The sequence below is a fragment of the Cydia pomonella genome, chromosome 1 (genome assembly GCF_033807575.1).
Source record: "Cydia pomonella isolate Wapato2018A chromosome 1, ilCydPomo1, whole genome shotgun sequence".
In the NCBI taxonomy this organism is placed as follows: Eukaryota; Metazoa; Arthropoda; class Insecta; order Lepidoptera; family Tortricidae; genus Cydia; species Cydia pomonella.
In genome coordinates this window covers 1,417,770-1,445,080 of record NC_084703.1, presented here as the reverse complement: position 1 = coordinate 1,445,080, position 27,311 = coordinate 1,417,770, and the positions used below count along the sequence as shown (strand labels likewise).

At 39.1% G+C, this 27,311-nt stretch overlaps 1 protein-coding gene across 2 annotated transcripts in view; it reads left to right on the top strand.

The window, feature by feature from the left end:
• The window catches only part of LOC133526104 (seizure protein 6 homolog), a 118,811-nt gene that overhangs the window by 83,610 nt on the left and 7,890 nt on the right, over positions 1-27,311 (top strand). For both annotated transcript variants that reach the window (XM_061862572.1, XM_061862581.1), the window contains 7 exons: positions 13,162-13,399; positions 13,579-13,773; positions 21,562-21,773; positions 23,386-23,562; positions 24,848-25,027; positions 25,553-25,732; positions 26,259-26,533. In XM_061862572.1, coding sequence (XP_061718556.1) covers positions 13,162-13,399; positions 13,579-13,773; positions 21,562-21,773; positions 23,386-23,562; positions 24,848-25,027; positions 25,553-25,732; positions 26,259-26,533 — 1,457 coding nt within the window. The remainder of the gene's footprint in view (positions 1-13,161; positions 13,400-13,578; positions 13,774-21,561; positions 21,774-23,385; positions 23,563-24,847; positions 25,028-25,552; positions 25,733-26,258; positions 26,534-27,311) is intronic.

Below are 27,311 nucleotides of genomic sequence, written 5' to 3'. Positions count from 1 at the left end.
CCGACTCGCACTTGGCCGCTTTTTTAAAGTAGGCAACTAATGCAACACTTGTTAGCACGAAAACAGACTGAACGTGTAATTGAAAAAAAAAAACACTGAACTGAAGTAATTAAATGTGAAATTATTAACTATTCAGTTTTCATTGTTTTCATTGCGTATCTCTATATCAGATTTTCTACTACTTAAAAGTTTTCATGAAGAAATCGCTCTTTAGCGATAAGACCGCCTGTTGTTTACCTCTAATTTCTTCTTTAATATATTGTGTTCTACTCTGTATCGATATATGTACAGTCAACCAATTTGATTCCTAGGCCACTATAGAACCATGCCATAATGACTTCTACGACAGTGCTTATTGAGTGATGCGTGTCAAGTATCTAGTAGTTAAAGCGACAAGGTTCTATAGTGGCCTAGGATTCTAATTGGTTGACTGTACATCGGTAGTCGATAAATGAGAAGTCCCTAGGACAATTCAAAAATGCAGAGAATTCCGGCCTCTGGTCTTCAGATAAAAACAAAAATGAAACCTCCAGGATAAAGGCATGCAAATTTCGTTACTAATAATTTTTAAGAATTAAACCGACTTCAATGAGGGAGACCGGTGAAAGAACGATTGTTATCGTTTTTAGATTTCATACAATGAAATCAAAAAGATAGCGTCCTACGCCTTATGTAGAAAAGGAGGTAACATGTTTTTTTTTGTCACTGCACCCACTTGACACATTTCAGATTTGCGAGTACCCTATGGTTGACTGGTAAGATACCCGCAATAGGGTATTCGACTGTATTTAAGATAAATTATTTCACACCATGCATGAAATAAAGCACCAGATAATTATTAAAAAAACTAAATAGGATAGAAATATAAAAATGTGCCTTGAAAACCTAACTGCTTGACAAACATGCAAAGAGCACTAATAATATTACATGAAGAAGCCATGTGTCGTAACAGAAAAATGTGCTGGCTCAGCATGGTGATGCGGCAAGCCACGTTGCTGGTATTCTACCAGTACCTTTACATCAAAATATGCAATTATTGCGTTATTGCCCATAACAATACTTACAATTTTTATGATGTTTACCGGAACTTTATGGACCAAGGCAACTCCACGTTGTGCAACTTCTAATAACGGACTAGGAGGGCTTGGTGAATGTTTCGAAACGTTTAATAGGTGTATAATCAGTTTGTATGCGGAAGGAAATTATGTACTACAAGTTCATATGTTTAGGTAATAAAATAACCTGTGAAATAGTTAATAGGCTGGTCCACACAGAGCGAGGCAATTTCCTCGACAATCACACACAAACCGGCCAGTGTAGATGTAACTCGGCCGAGGCGGCGCGCGCGTTTTCCTCGCCTGAACACGCCGCCTCGACCGAGGCACGTCTAAACTAACCGTATTGTGCGTGAAGAGTTTGCCTCGCGTGTATGCTCGCTCAGTATGAGCCGACTACCGCCGTGTGGTGCCGGCGTTTAGAATAGCACCACCCCATCTCGTCCCGTGGGTGTCGTAAAAGGCGACTAAGGGAAAATCGACGGACGGGCAGCAGCGTCCGTTGAGAATTTTTATCAAAACCTACTGCGGTCCCATTTCGTATAACCAACTAAATAACAACAACCAACAATAAACATCTTTCAAACAAACCAATCACTAAATCATTAATACAACTATCTCAAACCTGCTTTTCGCAAAATTCAAATCAACCAATCTCTTTTTAACATTAACTTCGTATCTTCACAGACCAACCCAAACAAATATCAACCCGGACCCATGGCCGTCCGTACCCAATGCGGGGACCATGGGTCCACCAAAGCTCAAACATAAAAACAACGCCGGGTCTCTAAAAGCTGAGCATCACCATTGCTTCTGTCTGATGGTGATGCCGGACCCGGCATCGCATAAATCATAGAAACCTTTCGCATATGTCACCGTGGGCACAGGGTCGCCCGTATCCCTAGCGAGGGCCCTGTGTCTTCACTCGACACTTACAAACCTTTTAAAAAAAAAAAAAAAAAAGTATGAGTATGTATTGCGAGAAAAATCTCGAAAAATGACCTATCTGGATTGGCACTTTTATAAACGAGCCTGATATGAAGCAGTTATCGTCGTCCATGGACATAAAAGAACATCACAGGAGCTACTTAAGCGTTACCGACATTTGAGAACCCTAAATACCCGCTTCGTGAAAAATCCCATGTCGTAGCGCAAAGGAAATACACCTCAGCAGTGTTGTCACATCTACCAACTTTTGGGTAGATCTGCCTATTTTGCCTGCGTTCTACCTATCTACCTCCCTGCCTGAAATCTACCTATTTTTCAAAATGGTACAATTGTAAGCAATTCTCAATACATCTGACGGAACATTACTTAATTTCTACCGAATTCAGATTCGATGCAATGGAAACTTGCCAAAGAAACAGATTATACAAGCAGATTCATTACCTACAAGCAATGGAAATCCTCATTTTTGTTTCGATTTCTTTAATAAACACGTGTACTAACGTCACAATATTAAATACTCATAAATAATTTGAAAATTTCTATACACATTTTAATCATAAAACGTACTTGCCATTGAGTGGTACATCTACCTGTTTTTCATTTTAAAACCACCCATTTCTACCTATTTTTGCACCCTGTTCTACCACTTCGGCAAAATTGTATGTGACAACACTGCACCTCAGGAGGCAACTCATTCCACATTCTGCATGTTCTGGGAAGAAACGAGCGAGATGCCCGCTTATTATTAGTGTGTCATGTATCTAAGGAGTGAAGTGACTTTTAGTTGTATGCCTGTGATGCACCTGGGGCCTATTTCTCGTACGTTACAAGTCTTGTAATACAAGTGTGTATCTATGGTAACGCTTGTATTTCAATATTTTTTACAAGTTTCCGTTTCACGTAAATGTATAATTGTTACAAGAGCGGGGATAAAAGAGTTTTCACAAGTGTTGTTGTGTCACAAGTTGACAAACACTAGTAGATATTATATACTAAAATAGTAATTTCGTTTCTCAAAAGCTGTACTTTATACTTGTAGCTTGTGACTTACCACGAAATAATGAGGAGTCTCTATAAACTGCTAATATGCGTTTTTGGTAAAAATCGATTAATAAATAAATGAAGATATTGCATTTTTAAGATCTCAAACGTGTAAGTTTTGAATGCACTTCGTTAAAATCAGTAATATTATTTAAATTTAGCTTTTATTCTCCAAAACAGTAAACTCATTCCTATGAAATTATTATAATTGGGAAAGAACCAGTAAATGACCAATAACATAATAATTTTGTAACGAATTCACCCGTATTATAAAAAAAAACTGACCCACCATGAAGCTTGTAAACATTCATAGAGTGACTGACGAAACTGAGTTTGATTTTACACTTGTAATTGATAATTTTGAGAAACGCTTTTCACTATGTAGCACTTGTAGTAATCGTTCCTACGAGAAACAGAATTAAAACACACTTGTACAATGACATTTTAAATGTAAGCTTGTAGAATTGTGAACTTGTAACGTACGAGAAATGGGCCCCAAGGTCTTTAGCGTACATCAATGGCTTATATTGCTATGGCATATCAGATTGTAGCAGATGACTGACTTACAGGAAACCCTTGTAAGGAAATGGCGATGGATCGGTGAACAAGGTCCAAATATAACACACACACTGTATAAAACCATCACTTTATTTACTAATCACACTTCTACTACACACTGTATATAACACTCATTGCTCGATTTGATTTTGAACTGACGTCCTATTGTTCCTTGGACCTTATATATAAACCCGAAAAAATCTCATCATCGCGTTCTAGGAAACGCGCGTTGGGAACAAAGTGCCATCTTTTGATTAATTTTATAATTAATTTTCTTAAACAACAAATCGCTAAGTTGTGACTTTAAATCCAAAATATTACATATATGTTATTCGAAATAATTTTACAAATATTATTGTGTTAATTTCCAACAAAAACAACCATAATAAAATTCCAAAATCGCTACTAATTATGCCATCTATTGGCGAATTAAGTCAAACTGTAAAGTGCTGAAGAAATTCTTAATATTAAAATATGCTGGACAACCACCTGCCCAAGCGGGGTCTCCGCTGGCAACAGCCTGGCAGTAGACGGTCAGGGCGGCCTCGTACCACATGGAGGCGATCAGTTGAGGGGGCTGGCTCTACTGGACGCGGCTGGAAGTAGCCGCTCAGGATCGCGACAAATGGAAAATTCTTCTGTCCCTATTGAGATAACACGATATCATCATCACCATATTTATATACAACAGAAAATAAATTAGACATGGTTAGTGATTTTTCGTTGGAAGCTCCCCTTGCAAATATGTGACCGCGGCCGGCAAAACGTCCCACTTTGTCACTCGCCATAAGGACGTCTTGACAGGTTATTCGCTACAAGCAAGTCTCGTCCTTATGGCAAGCTACGAAGACTCATAATCTAGTTTTAGTGTGATTCTTGTTCATATAGCTATATTATAGCATTGACTTTGATTAAAACGTGTAAAAAATTAAAATAAAAACCGTTAAAGCGCGATTCGGACTCGCGCACGAAGGGTTTCGTACCATTATCTAAAAATATCTAATCTTCAATAACTTCTAATTCATTTACTATATTATTAGTTTTTTTTTAATACCTATTTATATTACTATTTGAACCTATTTATTAATATTTATAACTCCCCAAGGCCTTGGCAGAATAACAGCGTTGCAATTTGCCTCGTTTGCGAATAGCAAACTATATGCTGAGACAGGGTCTTTTCCCTACCGCACACATTGCTGGACCCAAGTGTGTAATTTTCGGATTTGAATGTGTACATAATTCTATCTGTTGTTTTTTTTGTTTTATCATTACCTTTCTATCTTATTTCTTTCATCTTCTTGTCCTGTGTATGTGTGCTTTATGGAATAAATGTCATTTACTTTCTTTCAAATCACTTTTTTGTATAGGAGTCCCTTAAATATTTATTTTATGTTGTTTTTATTAGTATTTGTTGTTATAGCGGCAATCTGTAGAAATTTCAACTGGGTAACTATCACGGTTCATGAGATACAGCCTGGTGACAAACGGATGGACGGACGCACAGCAGAGTCTCAGTAATAAGGTCCCGTTTGACCCTTTGGGTACAGAAAAAATACAATTATGCGTAGGGGGCTGCCTTGTGAAAAGCTTTTCCTTATTGACATCTTTAATTTTAACCGCCTGTTGTTTACCTCTTCTTAATGTGCTATATTGTATTGTTTCTGTATTGAGGTGTGCAATAAAGAGTATTTGTATTGTATTGTATAGGTACCTAAATCCACTATTTCTAAGTCGTTGTTATAGTAAGCCGAGAAGGGCGATAAGAAAGCGACATCAAATTGATAGAAACGTAGACGGTGAGGTTGGCCGAGCATGTGGGCCGACGCTACTCGTTCGCAGAATATAACTGCGGACAAGATATACGCTGTATACACTCGTTTGTGGCCACCACGTGAAATACCTGGCCCGTTTTACCCGGTTTGTCCAATGGCTAAGGTCACCATGGATAGGTATGCCAGTTTGACACTAAAAACATTGCTCCCAAATTGTGCTCTCCGGATCGCCACTTTTTTTATTGTGCGTGACGCAACTTAATATGGAATATTAATTTATCACCTCGATCGAAAGCCACTTGTTATTAGCAATTGTTCTAAAATCAAAACCCCACGATGTCGCGGAGAGAAACCTTTCCTGTACCCCTAGTGTAACTTTGATCGACATCATAACGTGACGAACGCGTTTGCGTTAAGTCTCATTTTGTATAGGATTTTGAGTTTCCAAAACGTCCCGCTTGGCGCGCTCTTTCGAAATCCAATAGAAAATGAGACTAAACGCAAACGCGTACGTCACGTTTGGAAATCGAATTTATTTACACTAGGGGTACTGATGCTCCGAGTTCGGTCTCGAAGCAAATATATACCTTGTCGTAATTGAAATTGGAAAAAATATACGTTAATAAAAAAAATTACGTCCTCTGCACTGCCGTCCGCCAGTTTGTGTAGGCCTTTAGTTCTGAGAGAAATTGTTAAATCATAAATGATCATATAGGTACATTTCTTTGTAAACATAAGTTTGCATAGATAGTATCATACTTTTAAATCCTGGTAAGGGCATTTATTCATGTTAAGCATAGGTATTTAAGTAATAATAATAAATAAATAATAAATAAATAAATATTATAGGACATTATTACACAAATTGACTAAGTCCCACAGTAAGCTCAATAAGGCTTGTGTTGAGGGTACTTAGACAACGATATGTATAATATATAAATATTTAAATACATAGAAAACACCCATGACTCAGGAACAAATATCTATGCTCATCACACGAATACATGCCCTTACCAGGATTTGATCCCGGTACCATCAGCTTCGTAGGCAGGGTCACTACCCACTAGGCCAAACCGGTCGCCATAGGTAGTTAAGTATTTATAAATATGTATATATTATGTATATCGTTGTCTAAATATACCCACAACACAAGCCTTAATTGAGCTTGCCGTTGGACTTAGTCAATTTGTGTAATAATATCCTATAATATTTATATTTATTTATTTATAGTGTTTGAACAATAAAACAGTAAATCGTCCATGTGTGGTATTCACCCTGAATTCACCCGGGGACGCGACGCACGCGCCGGCACGCCAGTCGAGCGTGGAGGCTTTTTTCGCACATACCTGCCTATTAGGGTTGACACTTTCTTAGCTGTTTAATGATGTCCATATTAACGCACTAGGATAACTATAGGGGCTGATTAGAGCTTAAAATGAGCCCGCGTGTATAGTGCCGCGAGAGACTAAACTGTACCTACTGCGCGCAGCTTGACATCGTCTGATATTGTAATAGGGTAAACAGTATAATACTGGCCACCCTCCAATTACTGACCACCTTAATACTAAAATATCTAAAATAAGAATTCAAGTAAACTAAACTATCGTTGTGATGATTAACTTAGATTATGTAATTATTAAACTGAGTCCCTTTTAGTATAAGATGGCTAGTAATGAGAGGGGAACCAGTAATTTACCCTACCGCGCAGGATATTTGATATACAGAATTTTATTTTAGCCTATCGAAACTTTTCTTGACAAATAACAACTTTTTATTAATAGTGGGAATTTATTGTGTATTTTGTAATATTCAAAGTTTACTTGCAGTAGTGTATATGTAGTTTAGCAGTGTATAGTTATGGAGAAAGGACATTTCAGTAACATGTGGTCCATATCTATGTATGGCCCGTTTTACGTCAACAATGTACCGACTGAGTGTTTCGTCTATTTATCCTCTAGCCACACAGATTTCAAAAGTAAATCTATGTTTACTTTTGAAATCTGTGCTCGTTCATATACCTTCAACCGTATGTATCTTATTGTTTGGTGTGCTAGTTCGTATTATTATAATTTTTTGTTATAAACTGATCGGCGATTGGCCCTAGTCACACCTGATGGAAAGTGAAGACAAGGCCTAAGATGGAGCTCACCGGTTCAGTAGTAGCCTATTCACTCTTGCTTTAAAGAGATCGAGGTCATATTTATCAAAAATACAGATGACGGGAGTGTATTCCATTCTTTAGCCGTCCGTACCAAAAAAGAGGAGATAAATCGTTTCGTGCGAACAAATGCAACGTTTACCACGAATGGGTGTATTCGCTCCTCGCGCTGGATGTCCGATGATGGAAAGGGGAAGGTGGGATCAGGTCGTGCAGTTCCTGTGCACACTCCCCGGAATGTGAAATAGAATACCGATAGGCAAGATATATTGGATAGGATTGGTCGCAAAGTCGCAACTAAATAGTTGCGTTGGACTTTGGACTGCATGCATGGCTCGCGCATTCGTGCACAGCGGTGTCACTGACACCAATTTAGGTGCCCGTAAGGCCCGTCTTTACGAAGTAATATATAAGTCAATGTCTGTCGCGTATAAGTCGAAGCTTGCCAAGGGAAATCCAATTATGATATGACAAAATAAAATGAAATGGGAGACCTTTTTATAGGCTTCTGGCTGGTATATTTCGTCGCTGGTTGAAGTATTGAATTTGACAGCCCTACTATCTAAATCTAGTTATACAGGTATCAAGTGTTACATGCGGTTAATTAGCTATTAAATACTGTTGTTATGTCATAGTATCTTCGCTAACTGGGTCGTTCGGACACTGATAAAAAACGTCTTTCCTCTTCAGTGGAGCTTGATATTGGGTTTTTAATATTTTAGGTGAATATTCGATCGGTATTGTTACGTTACAGTAGTGTCTTAGTCCTCGCCCATATTTTAACAGCTTTGTTAAACATGTTGATTGAATATTATACGAAAATATAGTTAAATAGATAAAAAATAAACAATTTAACACAATAAATTGAACACTAAAAATATATGACAATGATAAAAAAATAAAACAAAACATTAAGTCTTTGTTTAAGATCTAAAATAATAAAAATGGTACTATTTGTGTACTTATATTTGATGAAATAATAGATTACAAGGGAACTACAGGAACTATACAGTGTTCAAGGCGTTTTTTGACGCTAAAGAGAATTTTCGTTATATGCCTATGGTAACGGCACCAATCATGGGACATTTCAGAGAAAATTTTTACCGCTTTATTCTTTAAAACTAGAATGTCCAATTAGTGCTACCCTACCCACCCATGACTACGAAAATAATAAGCATTTTGGTACCAAAACTGATGTATGGAGTGAGCACTCTATTACTTCTTATTTCTCTATGTCTACAGCTAAAAAGACGTGAAATGGCATTCGTCTTATTTATTTATTCGATAAAATACAAAAATACAGAGTGGTCCAAAACAAGACGACGATTAAAATTTTCGTTGTAACACTTCAAAAATTTGCAGAAACTTTAGTACCTACTCATAAAATTCACTTGAGCTTCAGAAATACTTTCTTCCACAATTCCACAATATACCTATAGTACATTCCAGGTAACTATTACAGTAGGTATAGTATTAGAAACCTTAAGTCAAAGCCCTCCTTTCTATGTCATTATCAGAATTACTTGTGGACAGGCTTCAGTGCCCGCCAATTGTAGAAAGTGACACCAACTCTTTATCCGAATGCAGAATTCCTTATAGCTTACTGCTTATCATTCTTAGATATTGTTTAACTCTAATGGGACTGGATAGGGATAGGGTACTAATATGTTAGTCAGAACTGTTTAAAGGCCTACGCTTTTAGCTGACGCAGAGCGGACAAGCGGGTTAACGAAAAATAGTATGAGCAACGCTAACTGAAGCGGACGCGTGCGGCGGATTTCACCTACAAATAGCACCCGCGTGCGTGCGCACGCGGCGGGCGTCCGCGTCAGCTAGCGTAGGCCCTAATTTGTCTGTTGGAGATTTGTTCACATGACAGATCTACGATGTAAATGATTGCATGTCAAATAGGTATATCAGAAGTACGACGAAAATCGGAATGATGTCTAGTGTCATTGGAAGTATTTAATTCAGGCAAAATATGTGATTGCGTAAATTTTGAATATCGATGAAAACTTGAACTCCGTTGCGAATGGGTTAAATTGAGGTCGACGCTGCGCTTAACGGTAGCAAACCCCGATGTCATCTGGCGAGCCTCGTATTAGACGGGTCCGGGTCCTCAGCTGGTGGTCTTATTGGAGAGGTTCAAAAATAAACCGACAGATTTTGATACATATGTAGCAATTTTGCTACACAATATATTCCAAGATATCCACCGTCTCATGAATACAGCTTTTCATATTTTCCATCCCGCCAAACTTTACGTTTTCGTACATTAAAATGTATGTATTTACTCGCTATAACTGAGACATATACCCTGCTTGCTGCAAGTAGGATTTGCCACCCGTACTACAATATATAGTATCGTACTATATTATAGTCATTTGTACTATACACCGTGTTTTTTTTTTCGTTCATTTCAAGGGTACATCCCTGAGCTTAAATTAACTTCTATAGTTAACTATTCTAATTAACTACATTGAGGAAATTATCAATAATACTTTTGCGTCTTATAAGGCGTACACTTGCCTTAGGGCCTGTTTACATATTGATTAGTGTTTAGTACGAGTTTATATACATTTGCTACTAAACGTAAGTATTATCTCGGATGATCGATGTTCGGTTGAGTTAAATGTAATGCCCGTGTTACAGCAACGCTATATGTAACATTTCATTACTTTTTATAAAAGTAAATAATAAAAAACACCTTTTTTTTTATTAACTATGCCATTTACATAGTTTCCTTAAACGTAGTTACCGATACCCCGAAGTTAACAGAATTCAATAAAAATACGGTGTATGTTATACAAAAATAATACTTATAGTACGATAAATACTATATTTACAAAACTAAAGAAATGGGGGTTATACAAATATCACTGATTATCATCACATCGCATGCGACTTGAATTTTTTAAACACTGCATTTCGCCCCCAATCTGTGGCCCTATTTGTTTCAATTTTCCCTGTAAGTACTATATTTTTGTTGAAATAAGGTGGCAAAATCCAAGACCCTGTGGAATGTAGAGAGAGAGTCAATAGAGACTACTCTCTTCAGGCGGGTGGTGTGGCTGGAACCGAAGTCTAGTGACAGTTGTTCAAAAGTAGTATTTATAGAACTAACTTTCGGAACTCCGTAAGCGCGATGTAGAACGTGCTAACGCCATCTGTTACAATCTCGTGACACGACGTTGCCAGTGGCCAAGGAGACACCATTACCCTCTCGAACGTCCACTCCTAACGTAGTCTTCTCTCTCTATCACTCTTCCATATTAGTGCGACAGTGACAGCGGGGTTTCGACGCAACTTTGCCTGCCCCTCCGCATTGCTCGCTCGCCACTGACAACGTATATTAACACAACACGTAAGATTATGCGTGATGTCGATGCGTGACTCACTGTCAATAATTATGGTAATTTCGCGAAAATCCTCTATCACTTTCACGTTACGCAAGTGTTACGTAAGGCGATGAGACGGACATATCGCAGTCGATGGCGATTAGCGTGTGTTAGGTTTAATTGACGTGACAATTATTGTTACGATTGCAGGAAGGCCTTTTGGTGATTTGTGTACACGGAACATATACTTGTTGATCTGTGTCTTACGTGGTTTATGGAAAATAGAAAGCTCTCTTGTTTAGTAATGACAGCTCGTGCAACTCTGCATCAATAGAGGACGGTAATAGTCCACTTACTAATAATAATAAAGATGTAGACTTGGGCCATGATGGCATTCAATAAATCTACTTTAATTTACTTATACTCCTTCTTCTCTCGTGTCGAGGTTCCCCTAAACAGTGGATGCCCAGAAAGCAGCGGTACTGACAGCCCGGACCGTGGCATCTCTCAGGTCAGATTCAGAGCACGAGTGCGGGCACGCGGGGCAATCCAGCAGGTGCGCCATGGTTTGTGGTGCAGTGTCGCAAGCACATTGGATAGAGTGGCCACGAACCAGTCCCCATTCGACCATGCTCTGTTTACAACGGCCAACCTGAGACCTGAGCCTGTTCATCGCCTTCCAGATGGGCCATGGTTCTTTGTGGCCGGGTGGTAAATGCTCCGACACTGGATTTACTTATTTATTTAATCGTATGGCATATTATAATAAACTAAAACAAACAGTTATAAATACAGGTTGAGTCCAATCAGCCACTTGATGGCCTCGTCGTTAAGGATGATCAGGTCTTCAGGAGGTCCATCGGCATAGCGCGTTATGGGGCAATCCTCTATAATGTGCTGGATTGTTTGTGCAGTGTCGCCACAATTGGCTACTTGACTGTTTTTTGTAAATAATGTCAAACGATCTTGATTTTTTCTGAGGATCAAATGTCTATATAAGACTCATGTCATTTAAGCAACACAAAGATCAGAAATTAGAGTTAAAGTCTGACGATCAAGGAATTTGCCATTTTGACCCTGAAATATTGCGTTCATGTGTATAGTTGTCGTACAATTTATTGTTTGATAAAATGTAAGGAATCGAATGGTACTAGAATCTTTTCTATTTTTGAAATACAAAAAAAAAATGTTTTTTTGTGAATTCGGAGCCTTGTTTTTTTATTATTATCTCAATATTTTTTTTTTTAATTCCACTTTTTTATAATGGATGGCTCATTTTCTATCCATTTAACTAAATTTTGTTATAATATTCAACATGTGTCAAGTACCTACCCAATTGCAAGCCGGGGACTGAACCCATCCACAGCGGTGTTGGTAGTAAGGACAGCGGCCATGACCAGTGCGAAGTCTGTTGAGGTTGCACCAGTGCCGTCATGGGAGGTCAGACCATTTAATTATGGCACGTGGAATGATTTCTGAGCGTAGCTTTCCCGCCTTTGAGTTCCACGACTGTGACCACTCACGCTTCAATTAGTAACAGCTATCGACAAGACCCTTAAAGTTACGAGTACTGTAGGAAGCATTCCGGATTTCAAGCCACAGTTGGCTGGGTTCAGAAAGTTCCCGTGAATTGGAAGGGTTGTGCTGTTTTGGATCCTTGACGCTTCTTGGCGGAGCGATCCGAGAAAACACTGGCTGCCAGTTGGAAGGAGTTGAGAGTAGCGTACCGGAGTAGAGTCGCATGGCCGCGAGCAGCTCAACGTCTACTCTGGGCACTGTCCAAACATGCCGGTGCACGGCTGAATATTGCATTCAGCCGTGGAGTACACCAAGGATAGAGCAGAAGTTCTCAGGACGTCGGCGCTTGCTCCCCAAGGAGTCCCGCTCAATTTCTAAAGAATGTTGTTTCGGGTCTGGAGTTTGCGAGCTGTGTCGGTTAGGTGTTGCTTATACGTCAGAGATCGATCGAGAGTGAGTTCCACGTATTTTGGGGAAGAGCTGTGTTTTAGTGTGGATCATTCAAAATGCACCATAAGCTCTGGCGGAGCACATTTATTGTGCAGACGGAAACAAGATACCTCTGTTTTGCTAGTGCTGGGTGTTAGCCGCCATATCCTGAAGTATCTAGCTAGCACCTCCTTATCGCCGGTTGGTTAAATGCTTTAAGGCTCTCCGTCTTCTTACATTTATCACATTTCGTGTGATTAAGTTTTGACAACTTAGCAGACTGTTTCTTAAACACAAACAAATATATATATTATACAAACTAATTTATTTCCTATTGCCCGCAGGAGCCAACAAGCCCGCAGTAATCGTGGTCCGCGTCGGCAACAACCGACCTGACCTCGGCACCAACCCCATCTGCAACCGCTTCACCGGTTTCCTCGAGGAGGGGCAACCCCTCTTCCTACCCTGCAACCCCCCCATGCCGGGAGCGTTCGTCAGCGTGCATCTGGAGGCGTCTACGCCTAGCCAGCTGTCTATTTGTGAAGCTTTTGTGTATACGGACCAGGCGTTGCCTATAGAAAGGTGAGTTTACATATAAATCCTTGTTTAGTTTTTTCCGAGGTTATCTCGCAAACATATTCTCAGAGAATGACCTAGAAAGAGTTTAATCTTTATCACCAGTGCTAGCATTCGTGTAGGTATATAGATGAGGCTTTTCCAGTGTGAATTTAGATAAAAACCAATTCCTTTTCCTCTCGCAGATGCCCACAGTTTAGAGACCAGCCGCCCGGCAGCACGGCCACCTACAACGGGAAATGCTACATCTTCTATGACCACCAGCCCACAAACTTCCGCGACGCCATCGCGTTCTGCCGCGCCAGAGGAGGGTCGCTGGTCGACGAGAGCAACCCAGCGTTGCAAGGGTTCATCAGTTGGGAGCTTTGGAGGAGGCATAGGTATGTTTTAAACTATTTTTCTGCGTATTAAAGGCCTTCATTTAACAAAAAGTTCGCCAAAAATTTCAAAAGTAGTCAAGGAGTTTGCATAATTTCCGAGTTAGTTACACATATTTTTCATCATATAATTCTGACGTGCTAGAGGAGGCTCACCGGTAGATGAAAGCAACCCGGCGTTGCAGTGTTTATCAATTCGGAGCTTTGGAGGAGGCATAGGTATGTACAGTCACGCTTCGTGATTATTATGCCGTTTAGCATTTAGTGTTTTAAGTTAGACATTCTATAGCGTTAATATTGAACAAACAATTTAGCTAGGACAATCCTGCCTTTTCGCCGAAAACTGTATTGCCGAATTTCACTTGCAAACCAACTTTTAGCTGACGTTTCATTTGACTGAATAACATTTACCAAATAATTATTTCGCAACCATTTCATTTCCCAACCCCATAGTTGGGAAATGAAAATTGCGTACTAGGTTGGGTTAGATGTAAAGTTGGGAAATGAAATTCGCCCAAGTGAAACTTCTTCGAAAAGTTCGTTGGCAAGTGAAATTCTTAATTATCTAATATTATTTTCTTATAATATTGAAAAAATCGAAAAACATCAAACGGTCGGGCTATGATTAAAACACATCAAATTGTGTAAAAATATTTCCATATTAGTTTCATATAATATTTTATATTAGAGGAAAATGGGCCTACGTTTGTATGGAAAGGCGGTTTCAGTGCGGTCCTCCCCGTCCATCTTAACGGCACAACAAACGCGCAACACACCTGTCATCTGACTCACGAATACGTCACAAATACGTCTGATATTTAAGATAGTCCGGTAAATCGCCCGTTAGACATAACGGATATTTACCGATACGATATGTCACGAAGCAAATTGGCTGTAACGTTAGCCCACATAGCTTTATAGTTCGAACGGACTCGGTTCATGGGCAATCTAGATGTTACAGTAATATTATGGTTCATAGATCTGGGCTAAGTGCAGTCGGATGCAAAAATGTTTACCGTATTAACTAGCAACGGAGTGATCAGAATGAAGACATCGAAGACATAGAAATTATTACATACTTACTTACTCCGTTGGCTCAGCGACCCAAAATGAGACTTGGCCTCCGACACAAGACAGCGCCACTTTTCTCGGTCCTGTGCGACCTCTCGCCAATTGTCGACTCGAAGCTCGAAATTATTGATCGATAATGTTCTCATTGAAAGTATTTAATAAGCTTTTGTTTTACGATTTCGTCATATTTTTTGGACCAACGGTTAGAGGGGGGGGGGGGGGGGCACATATTTTATTTCTCCTTACCTACCTTACCTTACCTTACAAGAATGAATAGTGAATGTGTTTCACCTTACGCCCATGTGACGGTAGCGAAACGGCCAATCCATATATTTTGACTAAGGTATAGAGTTTATGAAGTTAGGGCTTGTAGAGTTAGAAGCTTGGCTCTACAAGAGATAACTTTTTGGCAGAGCGAGCCTTATGGGTTCGTCTTGGCTACATTTTACATGAAAATGTTGTTGATGGGATTAATTTTACCAAATAAATATTGTTGGTGACCTTCGTTTCGAAAGACCTATCCAACGATATCCCACACCATTGGGTTAAAGCGAATAAAACTATTTTGTATGGGAAGTACCCTAAAACTATTTTGTAATGAAGCGCTGGTGGCTCAGCGACTTGCAATCCGGAGGTCGCGGGTTCAAACCCCGGCCAACCAGTCGCTTTTCGGTGAAGGAAAACATCGTGAGGAAACCGGACTAATCCCAACAAGGCCTAGTTTTACCCTCTGGGTTGGAAGGTCAGATGGCAGTCGCTTTCGTAAAAACTAGTGCCTACGGCAAATCTTGGGATTAGTTGTCAAAGCGGACCCCAGGCTCCCTTGAGCCGTGGCAATATGCCGGGACAACGCTAGGAAGAAAGAAGAAAGAAAGTATGGGAAGTACCCTAATATTTTTTTTTTGCAGTTTATATTTCACCGTTCTGTCGCCATGCATGATTTATGTATCCATGCCAAATTGCATTTTCTAGAACTAACGACAAACTTACACTTAACGTACACTTTTCCTCCTTTGAACCTTTTCCAGGCCACACAAAGTTTTCCCAAAAAATTCAAATATATTCCAATAAATCCAGCTTTGATGATTCATTTGAAGACAAGTCACATTTCCCGAAAGTAAAATCTAATTTGATCCTTAAATCGAAATGTTTAAGTTGAAATTCTATTGGCGCCTATGTGGTCGATAAATCGTACTATGCCTGGAAATGGGTTAATGTGTCTAAACCGTTGAAACAGGGTTAAATTGTACTGGTAATTTCGAGTTAATCCGTTTAACCCCGAGTTAGTGGATAACCCTGGATTGCGCAAGGAGCCTTAAAACCTTATAATTCGTTTAATAATTATCATACTACATAGTAGGTACATACACCTAATACCAATTCCCAGCAACGTTCTCATTATTTCACATTATCCATTATGCTTGCATCGATTTCAAAGAAAACATATCATATTCACTTTCCAACCATAATGCATTGCGAAATACTTTACATGCGCCAAAATGAAATAACTTGTATTCGAAATCCATTTTAATTTGAACCTTAATGGACTCTGAATTAGATTTAAAATTATATGGATTTCATAAGTTATTTCCTTTTAGAACCACATGCGAACTTTGCCAGTTTGTCTTCTGCGAATGAATGAGCTGCATTAGCGAAAAGGCATGCGAATATTTTTAATTTATTTCTTGTGCCATAGACAAACATCAAGTGGACAGAATGTTGCCGCAAATTTGTCAGCTGTAGCTTTAGCTGTGGCACTACAATGGAGCGCATAATTATTTTCCATCGTATTTTCACGGAAATGCACGAACGTGTTATACTATTTCAGTCAGTCTCAGTGCAAAAAGTACTGAGGTTGACTGAAGTACCATGACAAACACGAACGTTTCCAAGAAAATATGCTGGAAAACAACCTGCCCTGTACTTTTTCCGGTATTCTTCTCCACACAAACATAGTCTCCATTTTCCTCTCTGGATGTTGCCATTATGGAAAATATTTTCACAACAGCTATGCATTTGATTATTATAAAAATTAAGAGCAAAAAACAATTTTCATACAAATTTTTAATGCTCCTAACACTTATAATAGTTAAAAATTCTGAAAAATCAAACGTAAGGCATAACTGTGGTTGATGTACAACAAATTGCGTCAAAATATTTTAAATAATGTTAATATGCAGAGAGGAAAATGAGGGCTACGTTTGTATGAAAAGGGGATTTCGCGTGGGTCCTCCATTTCGTCTTAATGTCAAACGCTTAATGACATGCAATGTAAGCTAAGTACGCTCTAATTGCAAGCTTTTATTTAACTTACAATGTACTTATTAATTATTAACCCCTTTATTCATAAACGTGTACTAAAGTTACGATGCCGCTGATCATCGTTTGTCCCTTTCCGACGTATAGGTATGATGGAAAGGGACAAATGATGATCAGCGGCATCGTAACATTAGTACACGTTTATGAATAAGGAGGTATGTATGTAACTATGTATGTGCGGGTCAAATCTTGCAAGTAAAATTTGACCCACTTCCCGGTTTCAGATGAAGCTTAAAATTTACATACATATGTAAGTCGGGTGACAATGCAATATTATGGTACCATCGAGCTGATCTGATGATGGAGACAGGAGGTGGCCATAGGAACTCTGTGATAAAACAACGCAACCTAGTTGTGTTTGGATTTATTAGAATTGTTTCGATGAGTACTAAACTTGTTAAAAGAAAAGTACAGTCAGCGATAAAAGCTAGCATCCATTTTTTTTTAAAGGACGTTTTGAAATTGTAATACAAAGAAGTTTGAGAGAGTAGAAATTTTACATAAAAAAACTTTTTAGCAATGAAATTTAGCATCTGTATTAGTTACGTAAAAGCAAAGACAATTTGAAATAGAGGTGGATTGTAAAAAAAAATATTGTAACCACGGTAAATTTACTGCCATCTTTAGACACATGATAATAACTTTTACAGTACATATGGGGCTACTTTATAGCACTAGTGCGAGAAGTAGCATATTACGTTACTGTGTCGAACATTTAAAGGGCCATAAGTACTGTAAAACGTTGTACGATACATGTGCGAATAGGTAATTCGCAACTCGTGTCAATTTAAAACACTCCCTTCGGTCGTGTTTTAATTTATCGCCACTCGTTTCGAATTTCCTATTTTTCGCACTTGTATCGTAATGTACTATTAGAACGCCATTTGATTTTGATCCTTAATTTTTTACTTTTTAAATTTTATTTAACATCAACAAGTGGCGCCATCTAGTAGATCAAAGGCCAAAGGTATGGCTACATCGTTTCGAGCGCTGGCGCCATAACCTTTAGGTTGTGCCCGGTAAGATGGCGCCAATTTTTGATATTTAACAAATATCAGTGAAAGAATAGGTATCAAAGTCAAATGGCGTTCTAATAGTTTTAATCATGTGTGGAAAGATGGCAGTAAATTTACGTGGCATGGCTACAAAGTTTTCTTTGACAATCCTCCTCTGTTTCTAAGTTGAGTAAAAGTTCATGGCAAGTTTAATGTTATTTAAGTATGTTTTTTTTTTAAATGAGAACGTAACATCGATTGTATGACGTCGTCTAAGTGAGACTTAATCTGTCGAATTTGCATCCACAATATTTTGTACAGCTTCACGCATTTTAAGATTACTTTGTCAATAGCTTGTATTCGCCGTTTTTTAACTGCATCTTGCGAATTTATTTTTTGTCCAAGCGATTTTTTTTATTGAATTCATAGTCACCCTGCCTAGCGTACATATATTAAACGCCTGCAAATATGTGAGAGCAAACCTGAACACATACACCACTCACTCGAGGGTCGCTTGGTGTCATGGGTGCAAAATTATATAACTGAGAGAATCAACTTTTTAGCGTCACTCGTTGCCAGGGTTACGATTAGTTGTCCAGGGGACAAAAGTTCATTGAAATACTGATTTTATGGTGCTTAAATGTATTAAAGTTGCGTTTTTGTGGTCGTTATAACCAATGTCCATAATGGGCCCCCTACTAAGCATGTTAATAGGACGGCATACAACGTCTCTTCAAACAAACTGTGCCACTGTTGTCCCTTGGACAGGATAACAAAACAAAAAAAGTTGATTCACCCAACTCACTACCAGTCTAGTTAAAACTAGTACGAAGCGATATCACGTTTGCAAATCGTCTTAAAACGTTATTAACAAATCTTGCTTGCTATACTATTGACGAATTTGTCGAGACGTGTAGCGACCCGAAATTATAAATTGTAAACTAAACCTGTTTTTCTTGTACCTAATACTTAGAAAATAATACTTGCAGACATTAAAAATACTATGTATGTACCTGTTAAATACCTATTTAACTTATGTGCCTAATTTTCTGTAAAGAATTTTTTTTATGTACCAACTTAATTTTTACATGTAAAATGCTATGTTTTATGAAGTAAACAATAAATAAAATCTACTCACTACTAATTCACTCAAAAATTTAAAAATTGCATTATAAGCTTCGAGGTGACGATTAATCTTACAATAAAATCGCTTTTAAATATTAGAAATATTGTGTTTAGACCCGGATACAACTTTCTAAATGCCTGAAAATGGTGTTACATGCCTATATAAGTAACTCCCAATAGTTTATTTTCCGTTAGTACCAGTTGCAGCACATCACTATTTATAAGACGTAAAAAACCAGCAACACATGAAATGGCATTTTAGTCTACGGGATAAAAAAATAGACTATAGTTACAAATATCGCTTATTCGAACCTTGGCCAGAGCCGCAGTATTCACAATATATAAACTACGGGAAAACGACGTGATGTAGAACACGTGCAGCGCCATCTCTCGGGAAATTTGGAAAACTTTTTTAACTTGTCATAGAAAAATGTTGTTGGATTTTTTAAAGTCTTGCCGAGATGATATTGTGCACATGGGCTGAAATTATGTTAGTAACAGTACCGGAATTTTTGTAGTTATGAAATGAAAAGTAGAGTGTTTAATTCGGATGAAAAGCATCATTTCAGCCACGGACTATTGGTGCTCAAACGAGAGTTCTCCAGCATCAGATCAGCTCCATGTCATCATAATATTGCATTGTCATCCGATTTACAATTGTATGCAAAATTTCAAGAATTGACCCACAGGTTTAAAATACAAACTAACAGGGCAAGTTAAATAAAAGCTTGTAAAAAGGATCTTAGAAATCAACTTCAACTTACGTCAATACGGGTAAGTATGGCATATGTATAAGTGTGGCTGGCTTACACATTGGGGCCTGTTTACACAATGATAAGTGTTTTTTGCGAGTTAATACATTTTGCTACTTTGATGCTCACATTTAAACTTTAAGATACGTCAAAAATTTCCTTAAGATACGATATGGAATTATGGATTGAATATGTCAGTGTAATAATTTAGGGTGTTTTTTGAAGAATTCTTACTTTTGGCACGGACATATCAAATCTACCGGGTGTGTCCTGTAACAGGAGCAATACATTAAACTGTGGGCTGTACTCCTTAAACTCACCAACATTTGTTCAGCAACTTTATAAAATAACTTATGTTTTAATTTTTATTACACATCGAAGATAATTCTAAGACGCAATGTATTGCGAATTTTGTTATGTTTAAAGCGTGACAAGCAACGTCTAACACTGATGTCAGCGTACATTGAAAATAATATTAAATTTGTATGAAAAAGTTGAAATCTAAAGATTTCATCATTTTAAAAGTTGTTGATCAAAAGTTATATCATTTTAGGAGTACAATATATGGTTTAATTATTTGCTCGTGTTACAGGAAACACCCGGTATATCATCCATATCTATATATCTTGCCACTGCAGGACACCGTCACCACCAAGAGTGTGGTGTTTTATTTTATTTTCTTTATTAGGGGAAAAAAACCTATGTCTATAGGCAGATGATACAAAAAAGAGGATATTGATTTTTATATTATAAGTGCAATCTACATCCTGAGACAATTCCCACTAAAATTTATGAACTAATAATATTTGAGTGGCATTGTCCTCGGATTGAGGTAAAATAGGATTGGTACACTGACGATAATATTAGTAATTACAGTGCTGACAAGATTTAAACATACAACATTCAAAAAGCGAAACAAGGGACTACACATGTATACGAGTAATGATAAATTTAAGAAGTGTTTCGGCGGTTCCGGGGCAACTTGCCGAATCCTACGCCGAGTCAGACGACGCTAGGAGCCACGCCGGTACGTCGCCTAAATCCAATGTTTAATGTTAATTCTTATATATTTTTTATTTTTATGTTTTGTAGTTCGCATTGATTTGGTAGTAATACTGTAATGCTGTGTAACTAATTTTAAATATATAATAAATAAAAAATCTTCAGCAAATATTTAATGCATCTGAAAGTTCGAATCGGACCGTCACATTTAGTGCTAACTGTATGAGCTCGCAATAAACACTAATCTTTTTTTTTTACTAATCAATGTGTAAACAGGCCCCAATATTAGGCCAGCGCCATTATCCGTATGCCACACTTACCCGTATTGACCTTACACATTTTCTTTGCATTGAGCGTAACTTAGATTTTATCGCGGGGCCCATATTCTAGTGACAATCCTTCGAATGCCATGCCTATCGTCATTGTGGACGTTGTAGGAAAGCATGAAGGTTAATATTTTGTCTTGGCGGTACTTGAGTTAATCTTACCTTATTCTCCCAGCACCTATAATCCTAACTATATTCCAGGAGCGACAGCAGCAGCCAATACTGGATGGGTGCCGTCCGAGACCCGCAGGACCCGAACAACTGGAAATGGGTGAACGGGAACGATGTGTCCGTCTCTTTCTGGAACAGCATGCCGGCGGGGGGCGAGGGGTGCGCGCGGTTCGACGGGAGCAAGGGCTGGCTGTGGGCCGACACCGACTGCCACGCCAAGTTGAACTTTATCTGCCAGCACCGTAAGTTTATTTTACTTCAGGCTAAAGATATTGTATTTATGAAATCAGTTCGTGTAAACAAACATATGAGCGCACTTTAAAATACTACGATTTTGGGTGTAATGTTTAAAGGCTTGAGAGGAAAGGGGACGGCCGCTTCGCCATACGAACGTTGTCCCCATTTCTGTTTCTCTGGATTCTGAGATGGATTTTTTTTACATAATTTAATGCATATTAACCATAGCTATGCCCCTTTTTTTCGATTTTTTGATTATTGTATAAATGAGGAGCGAAAAACAAATTTCATACAATTTTTTAAATGCTATCTCTTATAATAATTAAACATTCGAAAAAAATCTAACGTAGGAGCATAGCAGTGGTTGATATACAATGAATTGAGTCAAAATAGTTTCAATATTAATATCCAGAGAGGGAAATGAGGTCTACGTTTGTATGAAAAAGCTATTTTGCGCGGGTCGTCCACCGTCGCCTTTAAAAATATACTTATTTACTAATTGGCTGACAAAGTGCCAAACTAAAAGTGAATTTTCATGCATTTACAGATAAAACTAAAATAGTTTTTACGACAATTTATTAGTAATAATCTTTTGTAAGCACAATAAACACAGGACCTTTTCTATATAGTAGAGAGTAATATTTTACTTTATGGCGTTATTCTATTTGCTAGCGAATATTCTATTATTAATGCTGCGTTTGCGATTTTGCGATTTTTGTTTTTTAATTTAATTGTCATTTTTAAGAATGATTATTAATTGTTTATGTTTTTACTCTATATATAACCACAGAAAAAATTAAAGTACTAGTGTATGACTAAATAAATATTATGTTAAAAAACATACGGCGTACAGTAGGTACATGGCCGATGGGGGCACAGCAAAGTGTGAGGGTGTCATCGTAATAGTTATATTTTCAATTTGCCAATTATAATGACCTCTTAAACTTGTCATTAAAAACCTATGTAGACCCTTTAAATACCTGTACACTCCTTTTTTGAAGAACTCCATACTGTAGACCCTCGGGAAAACCGCGCATACCAGTCGAAGCGTCCACGGGAGGAAGTTCCTCTTAAACCGCACAGTACGCGACCATTTAGGTTCTAGGGTGTGAGGATGAACACCCTGCCGACGGCGGGCGGTGCGGTGATAGAAAGCGGCCGTTGGCATCATGTCAAACAATTCTTCAGAGCATAATTAACCCACTGTACAGGCGGTAGAACACACATAAGGAGGCAGTCTCAACATAATATTTACTGTCATATTCTAGTACTTGAATGTCATTTACTGGACTCGGTTTCCCTAGACTTCTCAATACCTAATATTAAACAAGGGTCCAAACTTATCCGACCGGTCTGGCCTAGTGGGTAGTGACCCTGCCTATGAAGCCGATAGTCCCGAGTTAAAATCCTGGTAAGGGCATTTATTTGTGTAATGACCACGGATATTTGTTCCTGAGTCATGGGTGTTTTCCATGTATTTAAGTATTTATAATTATATATATCGTTGTCTGGGTACCTACAACACAAGCTTTATTGAGCTTACTGTGGGACTTAATCAATTTGTGTAATAATGTCCTATAATATTTATTATTTATCTGTCAATAACCTCTTCCCCAGAGCCGAAGGCCTGCGGACGTCCAGAGCAGCCCCCCAACTCGACCATGAGCACCGAGTCCTTCGAGGTGGGCGCTGCGGTGCAGTACTCCTGCGACCCGGGGCACCTGCTGGTCGGGCCCACGGTCCGGACATGTCTGGACACCGGGTTCTATACAGAGTTCCCGCCCGTATGCAAACGTGAGTGAAACCGAAGAGAACATATAGTAATAATACCTATCTACTTAAAAGTTAGGTACCGAAGTTATTTTTTTTTTTATGGTAGAGGAGGCAAACGAGCAGACGGATCACTTGATGGTAAGCGATTATCGCCGCCCATGGACACCTGCAACACCAGAGGGGTTGTAAGTGCGTTGCCGGCCTTTAAGATGGGAGTACGCTCTTTTCTTGAAGGTTTGAAGGTTTATGCGCTTAGTTTAATGAGATTCTGAATTAACATGAGAATTGAGATGAACATTAAAGTAATATATATCTAGAATTGTAATACAAGTAAAATTAGAGCGAGTAGAAGTTTTTACACAGGTAGTATAGTAGTAGGTAGTATCTGTTGGTTTTATATTGAAAAAAAAATGATCTATGCGCATACAAGTGATTTTCATTAAGATTAACTGCTTTATTTATAGGTACAATATCAACAAAAGTTTAAAAAACAATAATCTTAACTGTTTGTAACAATTCTAAGTATTGAAAAAAACCATGGATCTAGAATAATAAGGACGTAGTTTCGCTAAAACGCAACTAGGATTCCATCAGCCACCAATTTCCTAGTATTTACGCGTGACACACACACATTGACAGTTATGACAGACGAAGACTGCATGCGTGGTCGAATGTTGCAAAAATTATACCGAACGAAACAAAACAAAATAGACAGGATAAATTTTCATAGATAAGTTAATCAATTATAACGTTATCTTTCGTAAAATACGATATTAATCCATGATATTGTACCTAAAGTGGCGGGCGCTCTTACTTTTTTGCCATACTAAATTGAACCTTATCAACGAGCTAGAATGGTGTTCGTACTAGACTAGAGAATATGTACTCAATCCGCCTAGATATACATTCGTGACACGCACACATTGAAACCGTCCGCCATTGCAGTGTCACAGCTGGTCGTCAGTGGCGCGGCCTCCGTCAAATTGTTCCTCTATGGAAAAAACGATAAAAATAAACGAACAGTCACTACATTTTAGCTACTCTAAACAGTAAAACTTAGACGTTTATGTACAGTTAAATTTACTGCTTTTTTCGATAGGCTCATATGGAACTGTTTAAAACATTAAACGTTAATGCCATTTCAATTCGGAGTATTACTCCAATGTTTTGCCGCCAGAGTGCTGCACTAGCATCTTTCATAATATCGATATTTGGCCAAACCGCTATTCGTTACATCTCTAGACAGAGCTACCTAACGGACCTACCTATGGTTCCGAAGGTTTAGCAATGCCATTTTACGTTCCAGGAATCGAATGCGGCTACCCAGCTGAGATCGCGCACGGCACGTACACGCTTTTGAACGACTCCGTGTCGTACCTGTCCCACGTGCAGTACGAGTGCACCGAGGGCCACGAGATGGTGGGCAGGTCACGACTCGTCTGCGATATCGACGAGAGATGGAATGGGCCCCCGCCGCGGTGCGACGGTACGTTATTAGTTGTGTAGGCAGGTCACGTCCAGAGAGCCTACAGCAAACCACGTTTGATGTCTTGCCTCTCTGTCGCACTTGTAAATTCGTATGTAAGTGTGACAGGAAGGCAACAAGTCGAACGTGGTTCGCGGTAGGCCCTCAGGAATCGAATGCGGCTACCCAGCTGAAATCGCGCACGGCTCGTACACGCTCTATACGCTCCGTGTCGTACCTGTTGCACGTGCAGTACGATTGCACAGATATAGTGCATAATTGTTTTCCATCGTATTTTCTCGAAAACTTTCGTATGCTACTTCAATCAACCTCCGTACTTTTTGTGCCGAGACTGACTGAAATAGCAAGACACGTTCGTACGTTGCCGTGCAAATACGATGGAAAATAATTATGCACTACATCTGTACCGAGGGCTACGAGATGGGGGGCAGATCAGGGCTCGTCTGGCGATATAGAAGAGAGGTGGAATGAACGCAGTTGACGAAATTCTATTTTCGAGGTTATAGCCCTGTTCTTCATTTACAGTTGTCCACTGCGAGCCCCCGGCGCAGGTCCCCAACGGGCGCGTGACGCTGTCCCACAACGCGTCCGTGTTCGGCGCCGTCGCGGAGTACGCGTGTGTCCGCGGGCACCGCCTCGTCGGCGCCCGGCGCGCGAGCTGTCTAGCGAGCGGCGTTTGGGACCAGCAGCCGCCTAAATGTCAACGTAAGTAAAAAAAAAAATTCTGTAACTTAAAATAAACATTTCAATATCCATGCTGGTGCCTCTTTTTAAGTGTTCAAGATACCTGTATTAAGAGACAACCGCTCTTCCACAAAAAGTGAGTACTAAATAATAAGGTTGTTTCAAATTTTTTGAAACGGTTGTAATACGTTCTATATTAACCAAACGTATGTCCTAAAATTCAACTTTTACGCTAAAAAGGCTTTAAATATGTTAAATTAACAAAATATCTTTAGATGGATGCTATCGCGCACCGCGCTCTTTGAAAAAAGTGTGACGTCACAGTTTACGGTTTTACACAACTATGTACATACATACGTAACACCAAGGTCTGTTCACACACATTTACCTATATGCACACATACACAGCTTGCCCATTACCAAAATGGCGACGCTTGAGTATTCTCTAAAGTGTTCTCGATGGGCATTTAAATCTTGCACCCTAAAAACCAACATTTATCCTCAAAACAATACGTCCGTAATATTTGTGTTATTATTCATCCCACAGCCGAGGAGCGCTCAACAACGACCACCACAACGCTCCCTCCCCCCACCACCGCCGCCCCCACCACCCGCGTCACGTCGCGCGCGCCGCCGACGCGGCCGCGCTCCACGCCGCGCCCCGCGCCGACTCCGTTCGTCACGCCGGAGACACGCCGTCCCCGCCCAAAGACCACGGAACGGCCGACCACGAGATATGAAACGAGGGTCACGGACGCGCAGGAGTCGCCAACCAGCCATGTGCCACATATTATTGTGGCCAGTCATCCTAGGGAGAACCAAGTAAGTACACAAGGTGTACAGTCGAGTTCATAAATATGTATAAATTTTTTCACCTTAATCTATTGCAATAAGGTGTAAAATGTATACCTACATATTTATGACCTCGACTGTAACAAAAATATTGGGGATCCGTTCACAATTAAGGCGTTATTAGAGTGACAGAGAAAGACGCCCGCAATTTGCGCACTTCGGTGATCGCGGTAGGCCCTCGGTATTGTGTTCTGATTAGGAAAAAGAAAAAAAAAATGTTTTTGTCGCCAAATTTTTATTTTTCTGTTCGTCTACTGTAATGGTTGAATTAAGACTTCGTATACCAAACTGAAATATAGTTTTCACTATGGGTTCCTGACTCAACTATAATATTCATAAGCAAACGTTGTAGTCAACTATAATGAATTTGACCAATCACGTGTCGCCGCGGTAGATAGGACGAAACAAAACGATAGCTCAAATCATTATGTATTTTAAGTTCTATAGTAACAACTATTGCTTCATAGGTTAGAACGCGTATGTGGAACCCTTAAAAAAGCAATATCCATAGATTACGAAGACCGCTTTTCATTTTATGTTAGTCTCTACAGGCTACTGTGGCCAAAATCGAGAAAAAAAAACTGTTCAAAAATTGAATTTAGTAAGGAGTAAGTACCAGGCCCTCATGAGTTACGAGAAGGTGTCGTTAACCAGCCCGCCGGGCGTGTATAAAGGTATTATGGCTGCTCGCGTATTTTAGCTGTATGTTTGTTTTCCTATATACAGTAAGTATTACGTTAGGTAATTT